Below are 18,521 nucleotides of genomic sequence, written 5' to 3'. Positions count from 1 at the left end.
GAACCAGTAGTAGTGACCAAAATTGCTTAGGCCACTCCAGGTTCACAGCAATCTTTTCGAAAAGGGAACAATACTTATCTGGTTCCGCTTCATTGAATTTTAGTACCAGTCGTATATGTTTGGTGACATCAAACTGCTGAGGGCGTGTTCGACGTAAACCACTATCGTGGAATTCCATCAACTTCATACGAAGTTCCATCTCCTTCAGCGCAATCTCGTGTTGTCTTCCACATTCCCGCTTGTGATATTCTAACTCCAACCGACGCAATTCTAAAGAAGAACTTTTTGAACTTTCAATAATAGGCGATTCACTTAAAGGGGTCATGAAGAGGTTTTTGAGATATGGCCTTAAGTAATTTTTATCATCAAATATAACCTATGTATTGGTTTAGTTGATCAAAAAATAAATTTAACATTATGGAATAACTGTAAAATTAGACTTTTGATCGGCCCGTGCCGATTCATTCCAAACCCGGAAGTGTGACGTCATTCTGAGAACCCGAACCAAAACATCATGGCGGAGAGTATATCAGAAACGTATAGTGACAGCGATGAAAGTGAACGTAGCGACTCGGTGTCATCAGATTCCAGCCGAATCTCCGAAATTGAAGAAGGAAACAATTCTAACGATGAGATAGTGGTCATAAATCCGTTTGATTTTGAACCCGACGCGTCGGACGACGAGGTTTATTCGGCTAGTGTTTGGGAAGATGCTTGGCGGACCGAGGTTGATCGCTTGAAAGATTGGTTAGTAGACGAAATTATCATCGAGTTGTTTCATACAAATTATAATTTCGATCAAAGTTTGTCTCAGATGTTTCTAATACCATGTGTGCCGATTGATATCGACAAATACGGTGAATGAAACGAAAGTAGTAAAATTCAATCCAATCAAATCAAAATTTATTCTATTTATTTATCTATCTATCTATCCGCTACTGCCAAAACCCTCATTCATTATTATTACTTTTATTATATATTACTTCTGTATTCCCGAAACACTAACTTTTTAGACTACAATTTTAAATTTTAGCCTAGCATTGGGTAGGATGTTCAGATATTTTGGTATCTAGTTCATCTTACTGATATTACAATACATAACATTCACTAACTATGTTACAGGTGCACATGCGGACATTTTCAACCATTGGGGTTCGCCCGTGAATGTGTTTGTTGCCAGGAAATACCAGAAGTAGTCTCCAAATTAGACGAAGCAACAGTCATCCAAAAAATGGAATTCACGTGTATGACCGATCATCCCGGTTTGAATTCGGATTGTTTGGATCCTTGGAACTTGCAGTGTGCCTGGTCCCAATACAAGCAACAGTATAAAGGCAGTGGCTTTGAGGGACCTGCTCATGCTAAATATCGACACATTGCTTATAGACAGTTTGTACGGCGGTGCTGGAACTATCTCGGCAAGGATTGTAGGGTGGTGTTACCTTCTTGTGTTGTGTCTTGTATAAGGGCACATTTTCCACCACCTGGCTTAGAAGAGGACTTTAAATTTAAGGGACATCAATGGCCTAAACTCAAGAAATAAAACCTAGACGTGCCAAAAATAATTGTAAAGATCTGCTTAAAATTCATATATTAAAATTTTTTTAGAAATATATTTTAATGATTTCTATACAAAGATAAGATACAAGTCTTGGATTTATTTTTTTACAAACTAAAATCTAAGTTATCCAACCACTGCTTCATGTTTGTTGGGCCTCTCATATGATTCACATAGCGGTGCCGGTTCTATCCTAGAAACAGCTTGTAGATCCTCATTTCTTTCGACACATGTTATGAGCTTATCAAAGCATTGGTCGACATACTCTACAATAGATACATGTACTCGGGATTTAAAGAAGAATTACATCAATATGAAATATGCTGAAATAATGCGTGTGAATGGAAAATAATTATGAAATATATTTTAATCACATCAAACCCAAGAAGCAGGACAGATAAATAAGTGCACACATTTAGCAGAAGAAAAGCTGACAGATATAGAGTATAGATATAGAGTATGATTGAGTTACAGGTATGTTGTAAAATTAACTATAATATTGCACCCTTCAATATTATAGAAAGCAATGGTTAGATAGTTGTACTGTATTAATCGAAATAAAACACGGCAAAAGAAACAAGATACTTCTCAGATGCCTGTGAAACAAAAATAGAAAAAGGAAATTCATTTAACCCTTTGAGACCGAAAGGCCGGAATACCGGCCCATTTACCTTTTACTATATACCGAAAGGCCGAAATACCGGCCCATTATGTGGGACTCGAAACTACTGCCGTTTTTCAGCGGGGAATTCCATAATGACGTCAGCAAAGGTGTTTCCCGAATGTTTCAAGAAAATTCCGGAATTTTTTCAAGTTTTTGGTGAAAATAATGGATAAAAAACAATTATCAGTGAGTCAAGCTTTGCAACTTGTGATAGACGATGATGATGAGGATTTAGACCAGGAAGATTACGAACACGAAAGTGATTTTGAGACTGAAGATGAGAGTTTTGAAGAAGGTACGTTGATGTTAGTTGATAATTCATCACAAAATGACAATAATTATGAATCAGGTAGTGATAGAAATGGACCGGACATTGACCCTTTCCCTACCACTGCGGCTTCTCATACGAACAATATTATGGACAATGTTGTACCGAGTACAAGTACTGGACGTAGAGCTGTGAACAGACCTACTCATGATGTCAGCAGCAGTGATGATGAACTGTCTAATTCTAACAAACAACGACATTCATCTACTCCTTCCCATATTCATCCAAGGAGCCGTCCTTTAGGAAGGGGAGTCGGCGCTCGAGTTCGGTCACGATCTCCGATAAATTACCACGTGTCAAGTGACTCTGACAGTAAACCTGTAGGCCTACGTGTACCTCCTATCAACCAACAGCAGCGTGGACGTGGTCGAGCATTTAGAGGTCAGTGTGGCAATCAACGTGGTGGTCAGATAGGTAGAGCTGGAAATCGAGGGGCGCGTGGGGGCCGTGCCCGCAGGCGTCGTCGAGCTAGTGGCCATATTGGTAATCGTCAACCAATAATTGATAATTGGATAGAAAATGTTGCTGCTCATAATGAAATTCCTTTTCCCTGGTGTGAAAAATATCCCTGACACCATCACTGCTGAAAGTTCACTAGCTGAACATTTAGATTTAGTATGGGACAATGAATTGTGGCGCCTTCTCAAAGCGGAAACAAATCGTCAAGCCAGACGCATAAAAGCGGCCAGGCCTACATTTTATCATGCTAAAACCTGGCGTAGTGTGACCATAAATGAACTAAAAGCATTCTTTGGCCTGCGAATAACCATGGAGTGCCTGATTTATAAAAATCGCTATTCTGATTATTGGAGACAAAAAAGTTGGCTTTTATCAACCCCGGGCTTCAAAAAAGTTATGAGCAGGGATCGATTCCTAGCAATATGGACTTTTCTACACTGTGTAAATGAGGAAGACCCCACCCTCAACAAAGAATTCAACTCAAGAATTTTTATGTGCCTGGTGAAAATGTATCCTTAGACGAGGGCATCATCCCGACGAAAAATCGACTCTCAATAAAACAATACCTCAAAGACAAGCCCGTAAAATGGGGTATAAAAACTTTTTTATTGTGTGACAGTGACAATGGATATATTATAAACGCGGAAGTATATACAGGTGTACAAAATGATCCTGAGGATGTGGAAGTTGTCGGCGCAACCGGGAATTTAGTTCGACGTCTTTGCAAACCCGTTGCGAACCATGGTTACTGCCTATACGTGGACCGTTTTTACAGTAGTGTTTTCCTTAGCGAACATCTTCTGGACAATATGAACACTTGTATTGTTGGAACTACAATGACAAACAGAAAGAGATTTCCTGTATGTATCAAAACAGCGAACGACTTAGCACGTGGTGAATATAAGCGCCGTTTCAACGGAAAGGTAGCCGCTCTTGTGTGGATGGACAAAAAGCCAATCCACTTCCTCTCTACTGCTCATGTAAAATCTCCTGACACTGAAGTAAGGAGATACATAGCTGCAGAAGGAGGCAGGGTTCAAGTCCCTGCTCCTAGTATAGTAAAAAAATATAATATGCACATGGGAGGAGTTGATCTCAATGACCAACATACAAAGATGGTCAAGTGCAGACGTCATTACAGATGGCCGCGTAGACTTATGGTCAAATTTATGATGTGGGCCATTTATAATGCATACATACTCAAAAGAAAGACCAATCCATCACCAGTAGCATCCTATTGCTTCCATGATTTTGTTGATGAACTCTGTCATGATCTTGTGAGTGATCATGTTGCAAATAGGGACGAACCTGTTCTCGGTCAACGTCGTGAGCATGAACACGATCTACAAAGACTGAATGCTGGACAACATTTTCCTGAAAGGGGAGCAGAGGCTACTTCTAACAATCGTTGTGTTGTTTGTGATGAACGATATAAGCGTGCAAAAAGGAATGGGGATGAAAATCTACCTAAAAGACGCAAAACTGTATATAGGTGTATGTTATGTAACGTTTTTCTCTGTATCGGCACTGAAGCTGAAAACTGCTTCCGAAAGTGGCATTCACTTCAAAGATACTGGGAGTAGGGTGAGTGTTTGATATGTTTTTTGAGAAGCTTACTTCCTGTAATGTCTAATAAACTTTATTTCATGTAGATATCTTTATTAGTTAAAATTTTACAGCTATTTGAATATAGGGAATTTTTGCCCCCGAAGCCGGGTATATAGTAAAAGGTAATATCAAACGTCAGGGTTCAAAGGGTTAAACAATGTATATACATGTATTAGCCTATTTTGTTCACAATAACTACTGGATAACTACTCACTGTATGATGCATTTACTAGAACCTTCCTTACAGAATATCCACCCTTCTTGTATTTAGGAAAGACAATATTGTATTGGCCGCATCCTGACTTATTCATAGCTTGAGGCCGCCCTGCATTCTCATTATAATGAAGAGCTGCAAGATAGATCCTGCAATATACCGATATTATAATCTTCACAATACATGTATTTCAAAAATGTATATAAGTACTGGCACCAATGGATACAAATTGGCTAGAAGATAACATACCTACTGCACATTCCTTGGTATGAGAATTTTAACATCTTTGGAGCAAAATGATTAACCACACTATGGTAACACTCTACACCGCTAGTCTGTCCAAGAGATGACATGTTTGTCACATCACCAACGAATAGCTTTTTGGTCAACAGGTTTACAACTTTCTCGCAAGCTTCACTTCCTGTATATAAAGAGTTAATTACCATTTCGAAAGAGATTATAATCAAATTTTTCTTTTTAGTTATAAAGTGTACCTGGTCTCAACCATTTCTTCGGTTTTTCTAATGGACCGTGGCAACAGTTGTGGTGGATATTTTGAATATGTTCAACTGTTGAAGCCCATTTCCTCCTGATTTCTTCTTTATCGCCAGGCGATGATGATTGAGTAGAGCCAGTAGAGATGATATGTAATGCTCTTCATCCACAATTTCACAATAGAAAATGATTTGGAGATGGCGTCCAGTTTCTTAGCCAAACCTGAAAATAGATAACAAGTTTTCAAATTTACAACTTTCATCAAAGTCACTTGATAAGTACATAGTTTACGGCTTAGAGACTATTTGCTAAAAATTCACCTTTCACTACATGCCAGCAATCAAAATAATGGGGAATATTCTAGGATTCCCTAATCCATTTGGCAACTTGGTGGTGACGATCGGTTATAATAGCCAAGTCCTTTCAACATCGTTTCAATCCCTCAAGTTCCATATTGTAACTATTGCCGGTTTCATTGCTCTGAAGGAGAATAAAAATTTCATTCTGATTTAATAACAGCATGAATTGTGCGAGTGAAAAAAAACTTACTTGAACTAAGTTTACAGATATTAATTTATTCAAGTTCAGCTCCATGAGGCTAAAACTAGAGAACTTTGCGGAGTGTCCCATGGAGTCACATCGAGCATCCCCTCCTAGTATCAGCTGACTGCCTTTCAAGTTTTCTAATATTTTTGCTTTCGATTTTGTCCATGTTTCATTAACTGCTTTATGAAGAAATCGAGCTTGATGGTTAAAAAACGTCCTAACAGTTTGGCACTGTATATTTATAAACCTGAAAAGATACAATAGATTAATGAAATACGTATAATTGAGTAATATTTTCGTTTAATCGGCATTTTTTCATAGCGTACCGAAATATACGAAGTGCCTTTTCTGGGCTGGAGCCAGTAAACAGAATGCTCGCACTCAGTAAGATGTTAAGTACTGGAATTTGTTTGATCAGTGGTTGATTCTGCCATTCATTCGTTAAGCCGCAATTAGTACACTTGGTACGAACTCGTAAGAAAGTACCTTTAGTCTGGAAAAAGAAAACATGTACTGGTAGCTGTTTTTCTTTCAGTTGAAATGATAAAAAATGCAACCTTCTCCACCTACCTGTTTATAACACTCATTCTCTCCTCCACACAAGATACACACTACAAAAAGTTGAAGCAGAAAGGATTCAAATACTATGTGTTTCTTTCTCTTTTGATAAGGCAAATCTTCATCGCTTCTGTGAGTAAATCAAAGGAAAAAGTCAAAATCAATTGTTAAACCTCAAAAAAAATGTATTATATCATATTTGTAGAGTGTACCTACTTCATTTCGTGAAATACACCATTTTCCTCCTCCTCCTCATTTTCATCGCTTGGGATGTAACTTTTATCACTCTCTGTATCTGTATCAGAGCTGTCACTTGCTGATCCAAAATCGTCTTGCTCATCTGTATCTAGTCTCCTTCGCTTTTTGGACTGTGGAGAAGAAACTTGAGTCCCTACTGATATGAGCTGTGGTCGAACTTTATTTTGACAGGTGAGGCACTTTTGCTTGTATTTCAAAGTTTGGCAAGCTAAAAGAATAGAAAGTAATCAAAATGTATAATATGATTGGTCACTTTGCAAAATGATAAGTGAAAAACAAGTTTGGTGTGTCTATGAACTCTTAAAAAGATTTAGCCATTAATTACCTTTATGGTGCACTTCAGAAAGTGGCTCAACTCCAGAGATGTCTAAATCTACTTGACTATCATCACAAGTATCTGCGACAGCATTATCCACTAACCGTTGCCTCTCTCGCTTGGCATAGGCTGACCTGGGTTCACTAGCGCACATATTTGGTGTTGGAGACACAAATGTTTCTGAGGGTTCTGACTGCGGAGACTCGACTTGCAGCAAATGAATTGTGGGAACGGCATCAGACTTTAGACGAAGTCTTCAAGATAAAATAATTGTCAATTAATACATTATGACCTCTTTCAGTAATTGGACCTAGGGCTCTACATCATCTCTGACTATATAGGCCTATTGAACCAGCAGCCTCCTACACCTGGCCCAACCATTGACCATTTTTTGTTTTGGATAAGAATTAAACATCAAATTGAAACTAGTAGTTGGCTAATTATTATCACTGGTGCTGTCAGGTCATATTATAGACATATACTGCTGGTCTGTGGGCTTCTTGGTGCAAAACAAGTTGAACTGGATACGAAGACATGCGAGCTCGGCAAGCGAATTTTTAGAACTGACTAAGACTTAGGCTATTCAGTCAGATAAATGAAAAATGTATTTGAATTATGCCTAATAACTGCTTACGATTTTGCGTATCCGAGTTCATGTGCCATCATGTTAGAAAAAGCCTCGTCAGAAAAGTGCTTGTAGCAAAGTTGGCTGGTTGGAGTGGGCTGAAAGTTTTTTTCCTCTTCGTGCGCACGAAAGCCGTCCATATCCTATCTCTCGCTTGGTCTTTTGGCCACTCAAACTTCGAACTGCCTTCGTGAGAGCAATGCATGGCTACACAACGGCGGGGCATTGTCAAAATCGTTGAAAAATTAGCGTTAATTTGCGGAATCTTCGGTGAATAAACGTAGTAGTAGAACGCTTCCGGGTTTGCCTGTGGAGAGGACTTCTCAGAATGACGTCATCAATATCGACGCGCAATCGCGAGCGTCCTGTTGCTGGGGCCGTTGCTACGGGCTTTTCTCGGGATTGGATAATGATATTTAATTTTTTTTTTCCATGAAACTACTATAGACGCATATAGTAATCATTTTATACAAAAAAAATTAGATTTAGAATTTTTTCCTAAACCTCTTCATGACCCCTTTAATACACCCTGTTGAATTATATGCTGAGCAACTGATTCCTTGATTTCGGATTTTCGTATTTAAGTTTTAATTGAGATTTCATAATTGGCTGCTAGAACAATTAAGTCCGACTTCAATAACGAATTAAAAAACTCCCACGTGGGAGAGGTTTGAAAGTCAACGACTTTTTGAGACATAATTCACACTATTTTCGATTTTAACGAAGGACAGAATTTTATATAACACCAGTAAAGGTAATAAAACAGGTACAGTACCTTATAAACAACGACGAATCTGCCTCCGGAGTACTGATACAAAAATTATGAAATTTTCCGCAAAACGCCACGTAAAACAAACAGCTACGCATAGAAAAACGAACCACAATAACCATCGGTCTGCACCATCATTCCGTGTACGGTTTCTTCCAAATGATTTTTTTCCTTCCTGGACGAGCCCCCATTTCTATTACGGCACGGACAGAGAACCAGTTACCAACGCTAAGACATCGACGTGTGTGGAGTTTAGGCAGTTTATTACAGCTCTGATTTATTTCACATGTACACAACTTATATACAACTCAATATAAATGGAACTTATGAACCACGGTAATACAATTCAATATTATATGTAGTATTCAGAACACAGTGTTATATGTAGTAATCTCTTATCTGGTTAACAAGCGTTACGTTTAAAAGCGTTATATATGTGTACGTATATCTAAATCTGCAGTACATAACAATGTTAATTAGTGATTAGCTGGTTCTGACTTTCAACGATCAATCACAATTATCAATTTTATTGGCAAAAATGAATTTTTTTTGTAAATTTCATCTGAGCAGACAGCTTTATAAGCCAGACTTTTCGTTTGAGTTTTTTCATCATCAATGAAACTGGTATTTCATTAATTCTGTAATATAATGAGTTTATTGTCATTTATCAGGACATAAAAGAGAAGACGACTTAGGATACTTATTCCAAGATGAGGCGTTCCGTTGATTTCGGCAACATGTTTTCATTCAGAGATAACTGCTGAGCCATTTGAGCGACCTATCATCGATACTGTTTCCTAATAGCCTGATGTTGTACCTTATCAAATGCTTTGTCGAAATCCATAAACAGTAATTATGGCCTAACAGTCGATTTTCCAGAGTCAAATAGGACCATCTGGTCCAGTTGTCCATGGTTTCAAGTAGATGTAATGTAATTGACTGTTTGTCAATCTACCTCTTATAAAACTGTGTTAACCATTGAACAGGATTCTAAGACTGTGCAGAAAACCCGTTATCGCTGCTTGGCAGCTATATTTATTAGGGTTTCTGCTGCTTTCGCAGAAACCCTCTTGTATTCCTGTTGATTATTATTATTTATGGTCCACTTTCCAGCCAAAATTTTTTCATAAAATGTAACTCTTCTCAGATTTGACTACCAACAGCTTATAACGTAATTTTAAATTCTGTCAGAAATAGTGCCTGACCATTTCGAATTTGCGTATAGTAATCTATTAATGTATTCTATGAATTAATCCCGCATAATTACCGGGTCTAAACAGCGATAAGAATAACGCAAAGAATCGTCATCCATTGATAAAAGTGCACCCCGAAAAGCCTAAAATTTACCGCACGACCTTGAGCTTCAAAGTCAACCGTAAATCCGTTTCCGTCATTTCCCATGAACGATAACTACAGCCGGTGCGTAATAAGTGTCTTATGAATGAAACATGGCGGATGGTTGAAATCATTTTCGGCTTGAATTTATCGCGAGTTTTAGGACCTTATGATGAATTTCACGAAACCATGATCCTTAAAATGAGTCAATTGGTTAATTCTATTCGTAAATCAATTTCCGTTGGCTACATTTCCTGAAGATTTCTGGCTCGATTCAACGTAATATGGACAGAAATGGTAGGAATTTTCATACAGAATTTTACTTCCGCGTTCACTTGACAACTCAGATCGATGACAACGACAGCAGATTTTACGTAATTTAAGGTGAGAATCCGTTAACCAGGGAATGTTTTACATGATTTCTGTATAATATTAGTACATATGGTAGCAAATGAGTACTCGGTGAAGCAATGATCATTGTTGGCTAGCTACTTTACCTAGCTTTTTTGGGGGGATACACCTAGAATAGGCCCTAAATGTAGTGAATAGAGACAGTGGAAAGCCTAAGTTGTTAGTAAGGGGCTTGTTTACACTTATGTGTACGACTATTCATTTCAATTACTTTCTTTCCAGCTATTATTCGTGGAATTAACTGGTTACTACGGTCTTCAATTCCTTTGCCGACTCTTGCAGCTGGTAGAAATAAATTTAAACCACAGTGTGCAAGTGTACGTTCCAAATCCAGCTTTTTCGTCATTGTCGTAATTTTAGCGCAACTGTCTAAGATGCTGTAAGTACTTGACGTTTTATGTAATTGTCATTTTTTCAGTTGCCATGTTTACAATATTTGGATAAGTAATCAGTTATTATACTTTCTTTCACTCCTCTATGATATTATATAACCGAGTAATTATTACATTTCATTGCTTAATTACAGGTGGAAAGAGGTCAGATGGCATGAAAATTGACTGTGGCTGACTAATTGGTGCGATTAGATCAGGTGTTAATGTTTCAAAAGGTGTAGCCAAAAAGCTTGTATCATCAGGGGGTAGATTAATATCCAAAGATAAATGAAAACTTCACCTCGTTGATCATCAGTTGATTTTGCTGTAATTTTTTCGCCTGGATAAATCAACACGTCATTCAGTTCAAAATCTGTGTTCAGTAGAATTTCTTTCAATAAAATGAAAATTTAATTGACTTATTTTTATGTATTCAAGATTGAAATTGAATTGATCTTAAAACCAGAGAAAGTATTCTTCAGAAATTTAGAAAATCCTACTCATAATCAAATTCTGTGAAGTCAGTTAAGGTCTTTTGCTTGAATCAAGCCGAGGGCTCAGATGGCTAAAATTCAATTCCTCAATGTCCTACAATGCAGAGTATGATAAAGTTTACACACTGAAAAACGTTGGGCTGTGCAAGTGTAATTTGGATTATCTGAGACATGAACAAGTTAGACTGTGTTGCTTCGATGCTTTGACAAACGGACTCCTAGCAAGATGACCTGCCAATTATCAAATGTAAATTAAGAAAGAAAACAACACAACTGATCAGTCAATGCCTTGCGTCTTCAAAAAAATTTTCCCGGAAATATTTCTTTTTCTGGCCACCACCTGCCTCGACACGCGACGTTCAAGTTGATACAACTGCCGGCACCGGGGGACCATATCTTCGGTATTCTCAAAGCCAATTTGATTAGACTTGGTACATCAGTACCTTTTACATGGTAGCCCTTTTGGATCCACATAAACCAGCATATTGTTGACCCAGGTTGCGCTTCTTGGATATAGTCCTATATTACGGACGGATTTGAATAATCTCGATGAAATCTTTTTTACGCTTCCCATTGCAATATATGAACCAGTTAGGTAGAAACCCGTTATCGCTGCTATGCAGCTATATTTATTATTATTTTTTCCACACTTTTTTTGTCAAAAGTTCATAGGCTTTTTTACATTACCGCTGTTGCCGATACAATCCGTCTGATATCATTCAGCTCACTTCAATCTTCAAATACTCCATGCGTATTTTGAACTATCAACGTTACAAAAGCACTGTCAGGCGGTAAACATCGAAAATTGAGCCCCATTCAAAGAGTCAACATGTTTTTCTAAGTCGTCTTTCCGAAATCTACCGCAGGTTTCTTGTCACGTCGATTGTCAATTCAAGCATAAATTAACAAATTTATTACCCAAAGATTGCACATTAAGCTGCGGTCTTTAAAAACTAATTTTAACAATAGCCCATTTTCCTCATCAAATCATATAACCGATACACAGGAAATTTACTACTTTAGATTTTAAAAGCACTGTCGAGCCGTAAAGATCGACGTGTGTCTCTACATCGTCCTTCCGGGGATCAACTGCGAGTTTCTCCTCGGCATGAGAACCAAATCAAGTACAAATGAATTTATTACTACCAGTGATTTGGCCGCGGGCTTCAAGCAGTTAAGTTAACAATACCAATTTTTCTTTACAATACAAAATTTACTGTGTATTTACTAATATAATCATTAGAGTACCGGGGAGTCGTAGACCTAAACTAAACACGCCGAAGAGATGTAGCGGAGAAAAGCTGTTGTGTTGACGAGGTATCAAATTAAAAGAATATATTATATATTATTCGGCCACGGGCTTCAACCATTTATCTAAACTCCATATTTCCTACAGTACGTACCGATCCTTGTCAAATGGACAGGGTATTTAATAAATACAAGTATTTAACACACTCCTATCCGTATGCATGACTCACACTTGACATTCGGAGTAAGGAGATCGCTCGCTGTGTCGCTTGAAGTGTTTATCGAGTTGTATGCGACCTTAAGGCTTTAGGCCTACGGGCACTGTGCTTTACTGTCTAAAACAAACACAGTATAATTGTTGTGTTTATTAATGGACTCATTGGATTGAACTTCGAAACAAAATTTGAAATAAAATTCTGGCAACATTGCTACGATGTACAAGAGATTTCTTTCTTCATAATGCGAAAATGAAATTGATTTTACGAATTCAATACCCCAGAGACATATCTCTGTTAAATAAGGTGTATACGATATTTAGGAGGGTTGTAATTAAATAGGCCTACGACCAATCTGTCCGGATGTTAGGCCTTCGCATATATATAGGCCTACAAAGGCTATTAGCCTCTACTAGGTTAAAGCTGTAAAGGAGGAATCAGATTTATTAAAATGCATGTTAACTGGTTCTGACTTGCAACGATCAATCACAATTATCAATTTTATAGGCAAAAGTGAAGATTTGAAATTTCGTCCGAGCAGACAGCTTTATAAGCGGGACTATTCATTTGAGTTTTTTCATCATAAATGAAACTGGTATTTCATTAATTCCTAATAACTTAAGCCGGGCATAGGTCAGCCTTGCGACGGCTTGTGACTCACTGCGACGCCATTCACTGCGACTGCCAGCGATGATTGCGTCGCAACGACTCATCTACCTACGCTCCCTCGTGACTGCCAGGAGCGGGTTGCATCTCTCAGCGACGCCAGTCACAATGAGTCGCACATGTTCTACTTTCTGTGACGCGACACGACCGTCGCAACTGACCTACGCACTTGTGCGACTGGCAGAAACTAGTCGCACACAGTTGCTGACAATCGTGTCGCAACTGACTTGCACTCACACTTGCGACGCAACGCGAGGATCGCATCGCAAGGCCGACCTACGTCTGGCTTTAAGTTACTGCGGAGCCCCAGAAAGATCTTTTTTTTGTTCAAAAGACCTTTCGCTCGAAAATCTTTTCACTGGAACAAAAAGTTTTTCTTTCGAACCAATAATATTCTGTTCGATTGAAACAATTTGAAAAAATCGTTAGAGCGAAGTTGTGTTCGTTCGAAGAAACTTTTTTTGTCCTAATGAACGGTTTTTCTTTCGAACAATCATTCTTCGAATTTTTCTTATCAGATCATCAAGTTTTTTGTTCGAACAAGTATACTGTTAAAAGTTTTTTGTTTGAACCAAAAATATAAAGTATTTCAATTGAACAGAATTGCTTTCATTCGTTCGAAAAAAATAGTTTTCACACGTGTGTTACAGCCCTGTATGTGAATCACACATGTGATTTTGTCCCATTTTTACACAAGTGAATCACACATGTGATTCACATTCAAGCTGCATCACACGTGTGATTTTCTAAATCACACATGTGATTTTGTACCATTTTTACACATCTGAATCACACGTGTGATGCAGCCCTGAATATGAATCATACATGTCATATAACAGTCATGTGTGATTTATAACGCATTTGATCTGCATCTGAAATGTAGTTTCAAAATTACCAACCAAATGTAATAACTTGCTTGTGTACATGTTAATGGGAATTTTATTTTCTAATATTTGCAGATTTACTTCGTCGATTTATACTGTTTCAGGTTTTGTCCAATCTTCTTTCTAATTTAGGCTGCGGTAACCACCGATCTTTACTTCAAAACATGATCTGGAATGAGACAAATTTATAAAACTTTTTAATATTGCACACAATTCCAAACAATAAACCAATAAATCAATATCCCTAATATCAATCATCTGGTCACACTTACCATAACAATACTCTTGACCTCTTTTCCAGTAATTTGTTCCAGCTGAAAGTATAAGTTTCATTTTTCATATACATAAATCACTACTCAAGGAAATGTACTCACTCCCTAAATTAATAATGGAATATTCCATTTTCATTTGTAAGTGATTAATTCTTCATATGTAGAAAAAATTGGCAAATACTGTTCAATACCGGCTGATCATTCAGTTCAATGTTAAGGAATGATTAGTATAGTATGCAAACTAGCGTCATTTTCATGACTGGACAGATTGTGATTTAAAAAGAGTTCATGGTGTAATCTAGGCCTACTTGAAGAAGCTAGGCATGGACGTGTTGTACTTTGCCATGCATCATATAAAGTTTGGATGAATTTGATTTAATTGATCCAGTACACGACACAGATTTTACTGATTACAGTAAATTCAATCATCATCGTCGACTATAAATATTTGATGAAACACAATAATACTTGCCTTGGAGCTTGAATTCAAACACCAGACTGTTCGAACTAAGAAATTAACCATGAAAATTGACCAAAAACAGCAAAAACATCCTCGAAATAATTTGAAATGGCGCCGTGCATGCCTGCATGCTCATTCCCAGTCCTTTGCTAGCCGTCGTGAATGGTTCGAATCCCGTAAATACCTGATAATTTTTCAAATTCGTTTTTGAATATATATATTTTTTTAAACTCAACAGCGAATGCAAAAATATATAATAACATTAATTAAGCCGAATAAAAACACAAACTAGGAATGGACATTCGTACTAGGTTTTTGCTCAGTAGGCGCGGCATAAAATCTATGAATGTTGAAATAAAAAGTACAGTAATGGAAATATTCTTATTCCAAAATGGACTCTATGACAAAAATGCAGATGTTCAGAATTTGGAACCAACATGGGAATGGTTCATATCCGAAGTGATCACAAGTACAATCACACATGTTGCAGATTGGAATAACTGATGTTAATCACATGTGTTATTCTATGATATATGTGATCCCAGCGGTTACACATGTGATCTGTGTTGTTGAGCCAATCACATGTGTGAATCACACATGTATTTCTCAATGACACCTTGTATTTCACAATCACACGTGTGATCATTTGTTATTCACACATGTCATGGGCTCCACAACACAGATCACACGTGTGATGGCTGGAATCACATGTGTTTTTTGTGTCTTTCACACATGTAATGTGTGTTATTCACACACATAACATATGTGAATTTTTTGCAAGGGTAATCTTTATTCGAAAAAAATAATCTTCTAATTCGAACACAAAGGTATAATCTGAACCTGGGTTTTCTTTGTATCCAATATCCATACCATGCCTTTTAGGTTGAAGCCCATCTTCTATGTTTCTGGCAATGTACGGAACACAGCGTGTTATGGTCGTTTTGGATATTTACTCGGTCCGGTACATTTTGGATTACTGTGCATGTCATTTATCAGGCCATTAAAGAGAAGACAACTTAAGATACTACCTTGCGTGACTACACTAGTTAGACCGACTTATTCCAAGATGAGGCATTCTGTTGATTTCGGCCCCACGTTTTTTTTTCGTTCAGAGATAACTGCTGAGCCATTTGAGCGACCTATCATTGATACTGTTTCCTAATAGCCTGTTTAGTAATGGCTGATGTTGTACCTTATCAAATGCTTTGTCGAATCCATTAAGAGTAATTATGGCCTAACAGTCGATTTTCCATAGGCAAATAGGACCATCTGGTACAGTTGTCCATGGTTTCAAGTAGGTCTGATTGACTGTTTGTCAACCTTCCTCTAATAAAACTGTGTTAACTGTTGAACAGGATTCTAAGACTGTGCAGAAAACCCGTTATCACTGCTTTGCAGCTATATTTGATAAATGTTATCTATCACTGTCATAGGAGTCATCTCCTCACATGGAATAGGGGTTACCCAGGATGAATCAATGGTAGATCACAATATCCGTGATAAAACGATACAAGTAAAATCCCACAATAAAAGAATTAGATGATAAAATGTTTATTAAAACATATAAGAAATATTTCTGGTGGTTACTACCACCCTTCTTCAGTCTAAAATGACTTGCCAAATACTGTATTAATACATGAAATATGAAATAGGACACGAATCGCTGCACATTACGTTGTGGGGACTAGAGCACTGACATAACTTAAAAGAAGTTTATTATGGGGGCTGAAACCTTTATTGAGGTTGACAGAACGATCGGAATGAGTAGTAATCAAAGCAGATTCAACTATATGTCGTTTAGTGCGACTACTGTTGGGAAAGATAATATTGGCTCCAGAAAAATCAAAATTGTGTCCGGTAACCAAAGAATGGGAGACTACCCCACTTTCTAATTTAACCCCATTAAATACATCTTGTTTATGTTCTTTAATACGATCCTTAATATTCCTACCGGTTTCCCCAATGTAAAAAAGGTTACAATCAGAACAGTTGATTTTATAAACTCCACAATGGACATTAGGGTTCAGATTGTTATTGGAGCAAAATATCATCAGAAATTATGTTTTAATAAACATTTTATCATCTAATTCTTTTATTGTGGGATTTTACTTGTTACCCAGGATTTTCGTAGTTGTCTACGTTATAAAGAATACATTGTATTCAAGGTTTTTTATGGCTTGATGAAGGAATTTCATTAGTTCACAAACATTTTCATTCCAGCTGATGCCGCTTAAAATAAGTCAATGCGAAGATCACTCAGTTATTGAAGTAAACATGAAAGTAATTTCAAATTGGGGCCATCCAAAGCGTCTTGGCCTGACAGAAATTCAATTTATTGACATGGACAACAGAAGATTACAGATTAAGCCGGAGGACATAATTGTGTATGGTGCAATTGATTCAAATGGTGATATTGGTTCGCTCATTAATGGCAAATTTAAAGTGAGTATGATAAATCTTTAAAAATCAACCGATTGATCCCAAACCAATCCGCTGGACAAGCTACATATATTTGCTGATGGCATCACCTTGTAATACAGTTTTGCAACTGCATGATATACATCATATAACTCTTAATCAGATTGAGAAAAACCACCATTGCCAGAACGAACGAATACCCTATTGGTTCAGATGCTTGAAGCATTGCCCTTTCTACGGTCGGAGACCATAAAGGCATTTTATCTACCGTAGGAAATATCCTGCCATTCACCACATAACACCCGTTGTATCTCTAATTCTATAGATGTAATGCCATAACGCTCAATCATATAGAACTGATCATCTGATAGAAAAATGCTCGTAACACGACATCTGCCTGTTTCCGTGATACTAGCTATGGTCACGCGTGTTGTATTTAGGTCCTCAAATTTCTGATGATATTTGATAAAAAACAAAATAAAATTCCTGGTGAATAGTTTTGAGGCGACCTAAGGGCAATGAAAAACAGTCCCCATCATTATCCTCGCAATGCTTCCCAAATGATTAATTTGAATGTAATGCACAACAAACTGTGCAGTGGGTTTCTGAAAAAAACATGAGGTTTTAGATTGGGACCCCCATATGGATTGAGCTTCAAACTAAATTCAGCAATATTGGCGCAATTCGTAGTGCCTAGTAATTAGTACATTTCCCAGAAAGGAAAGCATTTCTCTCGAACAAAATGTTATCTTAAAAGTTATCTTAGTAATCGAATGAAACACTCTAATCTGTGTATACTGTAGATAATCGAAGAAGTCCCACAATCTATTTCATATGATATGATTTATTTAAATGAAACCACAATGTTTTGGCTGTTCACTAACAGCCATCATAGGGTGGAATGACCAGAAAACAGAAGTTACATAGCTGGAGATAGCAGTATGACACATAGTGATATTAACCACAATCTAATAGAGAGTTGATATGTCTAGATAATAATTAATTGTCTAGAAAAACCAGTATTTAGATTGGTAGATATGTTGGATTTTGAAAGTTTACAAGGGCTGATTCCAATATGTTTTTAGGGATGTCTTTACAATTTATATGAGTTTAGAATTCTGAAAGTCAAATTGGTCGTTGGTTGTAAAAACATGATTTGCCATCCCACTCTCAGGCTTTTCATTACGGGTATCTACTCTATGTTCATCTATACGTTGACTAAGATTGTGACCCGTTTCACCGATATACATCATGTTACAATCTTTACAGGATATATCTTATGGTTCCCAGACTCGATGTGCTCACTATGCGGTTTGTTTTTAGTTAAAACATTGGTGAGAAAAAGTTAT

At 37.3% G+C, this 18,521-nt stretch overlaps 2 protein-coding genes and 2 pseudogenes across 6 annotated transcripts in view; 3 read left to right on the top strand and 1 right to left on the bottom strand.

Moving 5' to 3' along the window:
* LOC141903821 (katanin-interacting protein-like) overlaps window positions 1–18,521 on the top strand; it is a 382,582-nt gene that overhangs the window by 154,942 nt on the left and 209,119 nt on the right. For all 5 annotated transcript variants that reach the window (XM_074792155.1, XM_074792154.1, XM_074792152.1 and 2 more), the window contains one exon: window positions 16,975–17,196. In XM_074792155.1, the coding sequence (XP_074648256.1) occupies window positions 16,975–17,196 (222 nt within the window). The remainder of the gene's footprint in view (window positions 1–16,974; window positions 17,197–18,521) is intronic.
* On the top strand, window positions 374–1,575 carry LOC141903823 (uncharacterized). The gene is made up of 2 exons (XM_074792158.1): window positions 374–747; window positions 1,123–1,575. Exons 1-2 carry the CDS (start codon window positions 515–517, stop codon window positions 1,541–1,543), a joined length of 654 nt encoding a protein of 217 aa, XP_074648259.1. The 5' UTR covers window positions 374–514; the 3' UTR covers window positions 1,544–1,575.
* On the top strand, window positions 2,388–4,365 carry LOC141903267 (uncharacterized; annotated as a pseudogene).
* Window positions 4,824–6,459, bottom strand: LOC141903266 (uncharacterized; annotated as a pseudogene).

The sequence above is a fragment of the Tubulanus polymorphus genome, chromosome 4, assembly GCF_964204645.1.
Source record: "Tubulanus polymorphus chromosome 4, tnTubPoly1.2, whole genome shotgun sequence".
NCBI lineage: Eukaryota > Metazoa > Nemertea > Palaeonemertea > Tubulaniformes > Tubulanidae > Tubulanus > Tubulanus polymorphus.
The sequence above is the reverse complement of the archived record's forward strand: the minus strand, read 5'-3'. Positions and strand labels throughout refer to the sequence as shown.

Excerpts from the sequence above, each read along its gene's own strand:
- LOC141903823 (XM_074792158.1), top strand. The coding sequence starts at position 515 with ATGGCGGAGAGTATATCAGAAACGTATAGTGACAGCGATGAAAGTGAA. Across the intron at positions 748-1,122 it reads GTTGATCGCTTGAAAGATTG|GTGCACATGCGGACATTTTC; the intron begins GTTAGTAGACGA and ends ACTATGTTACAG.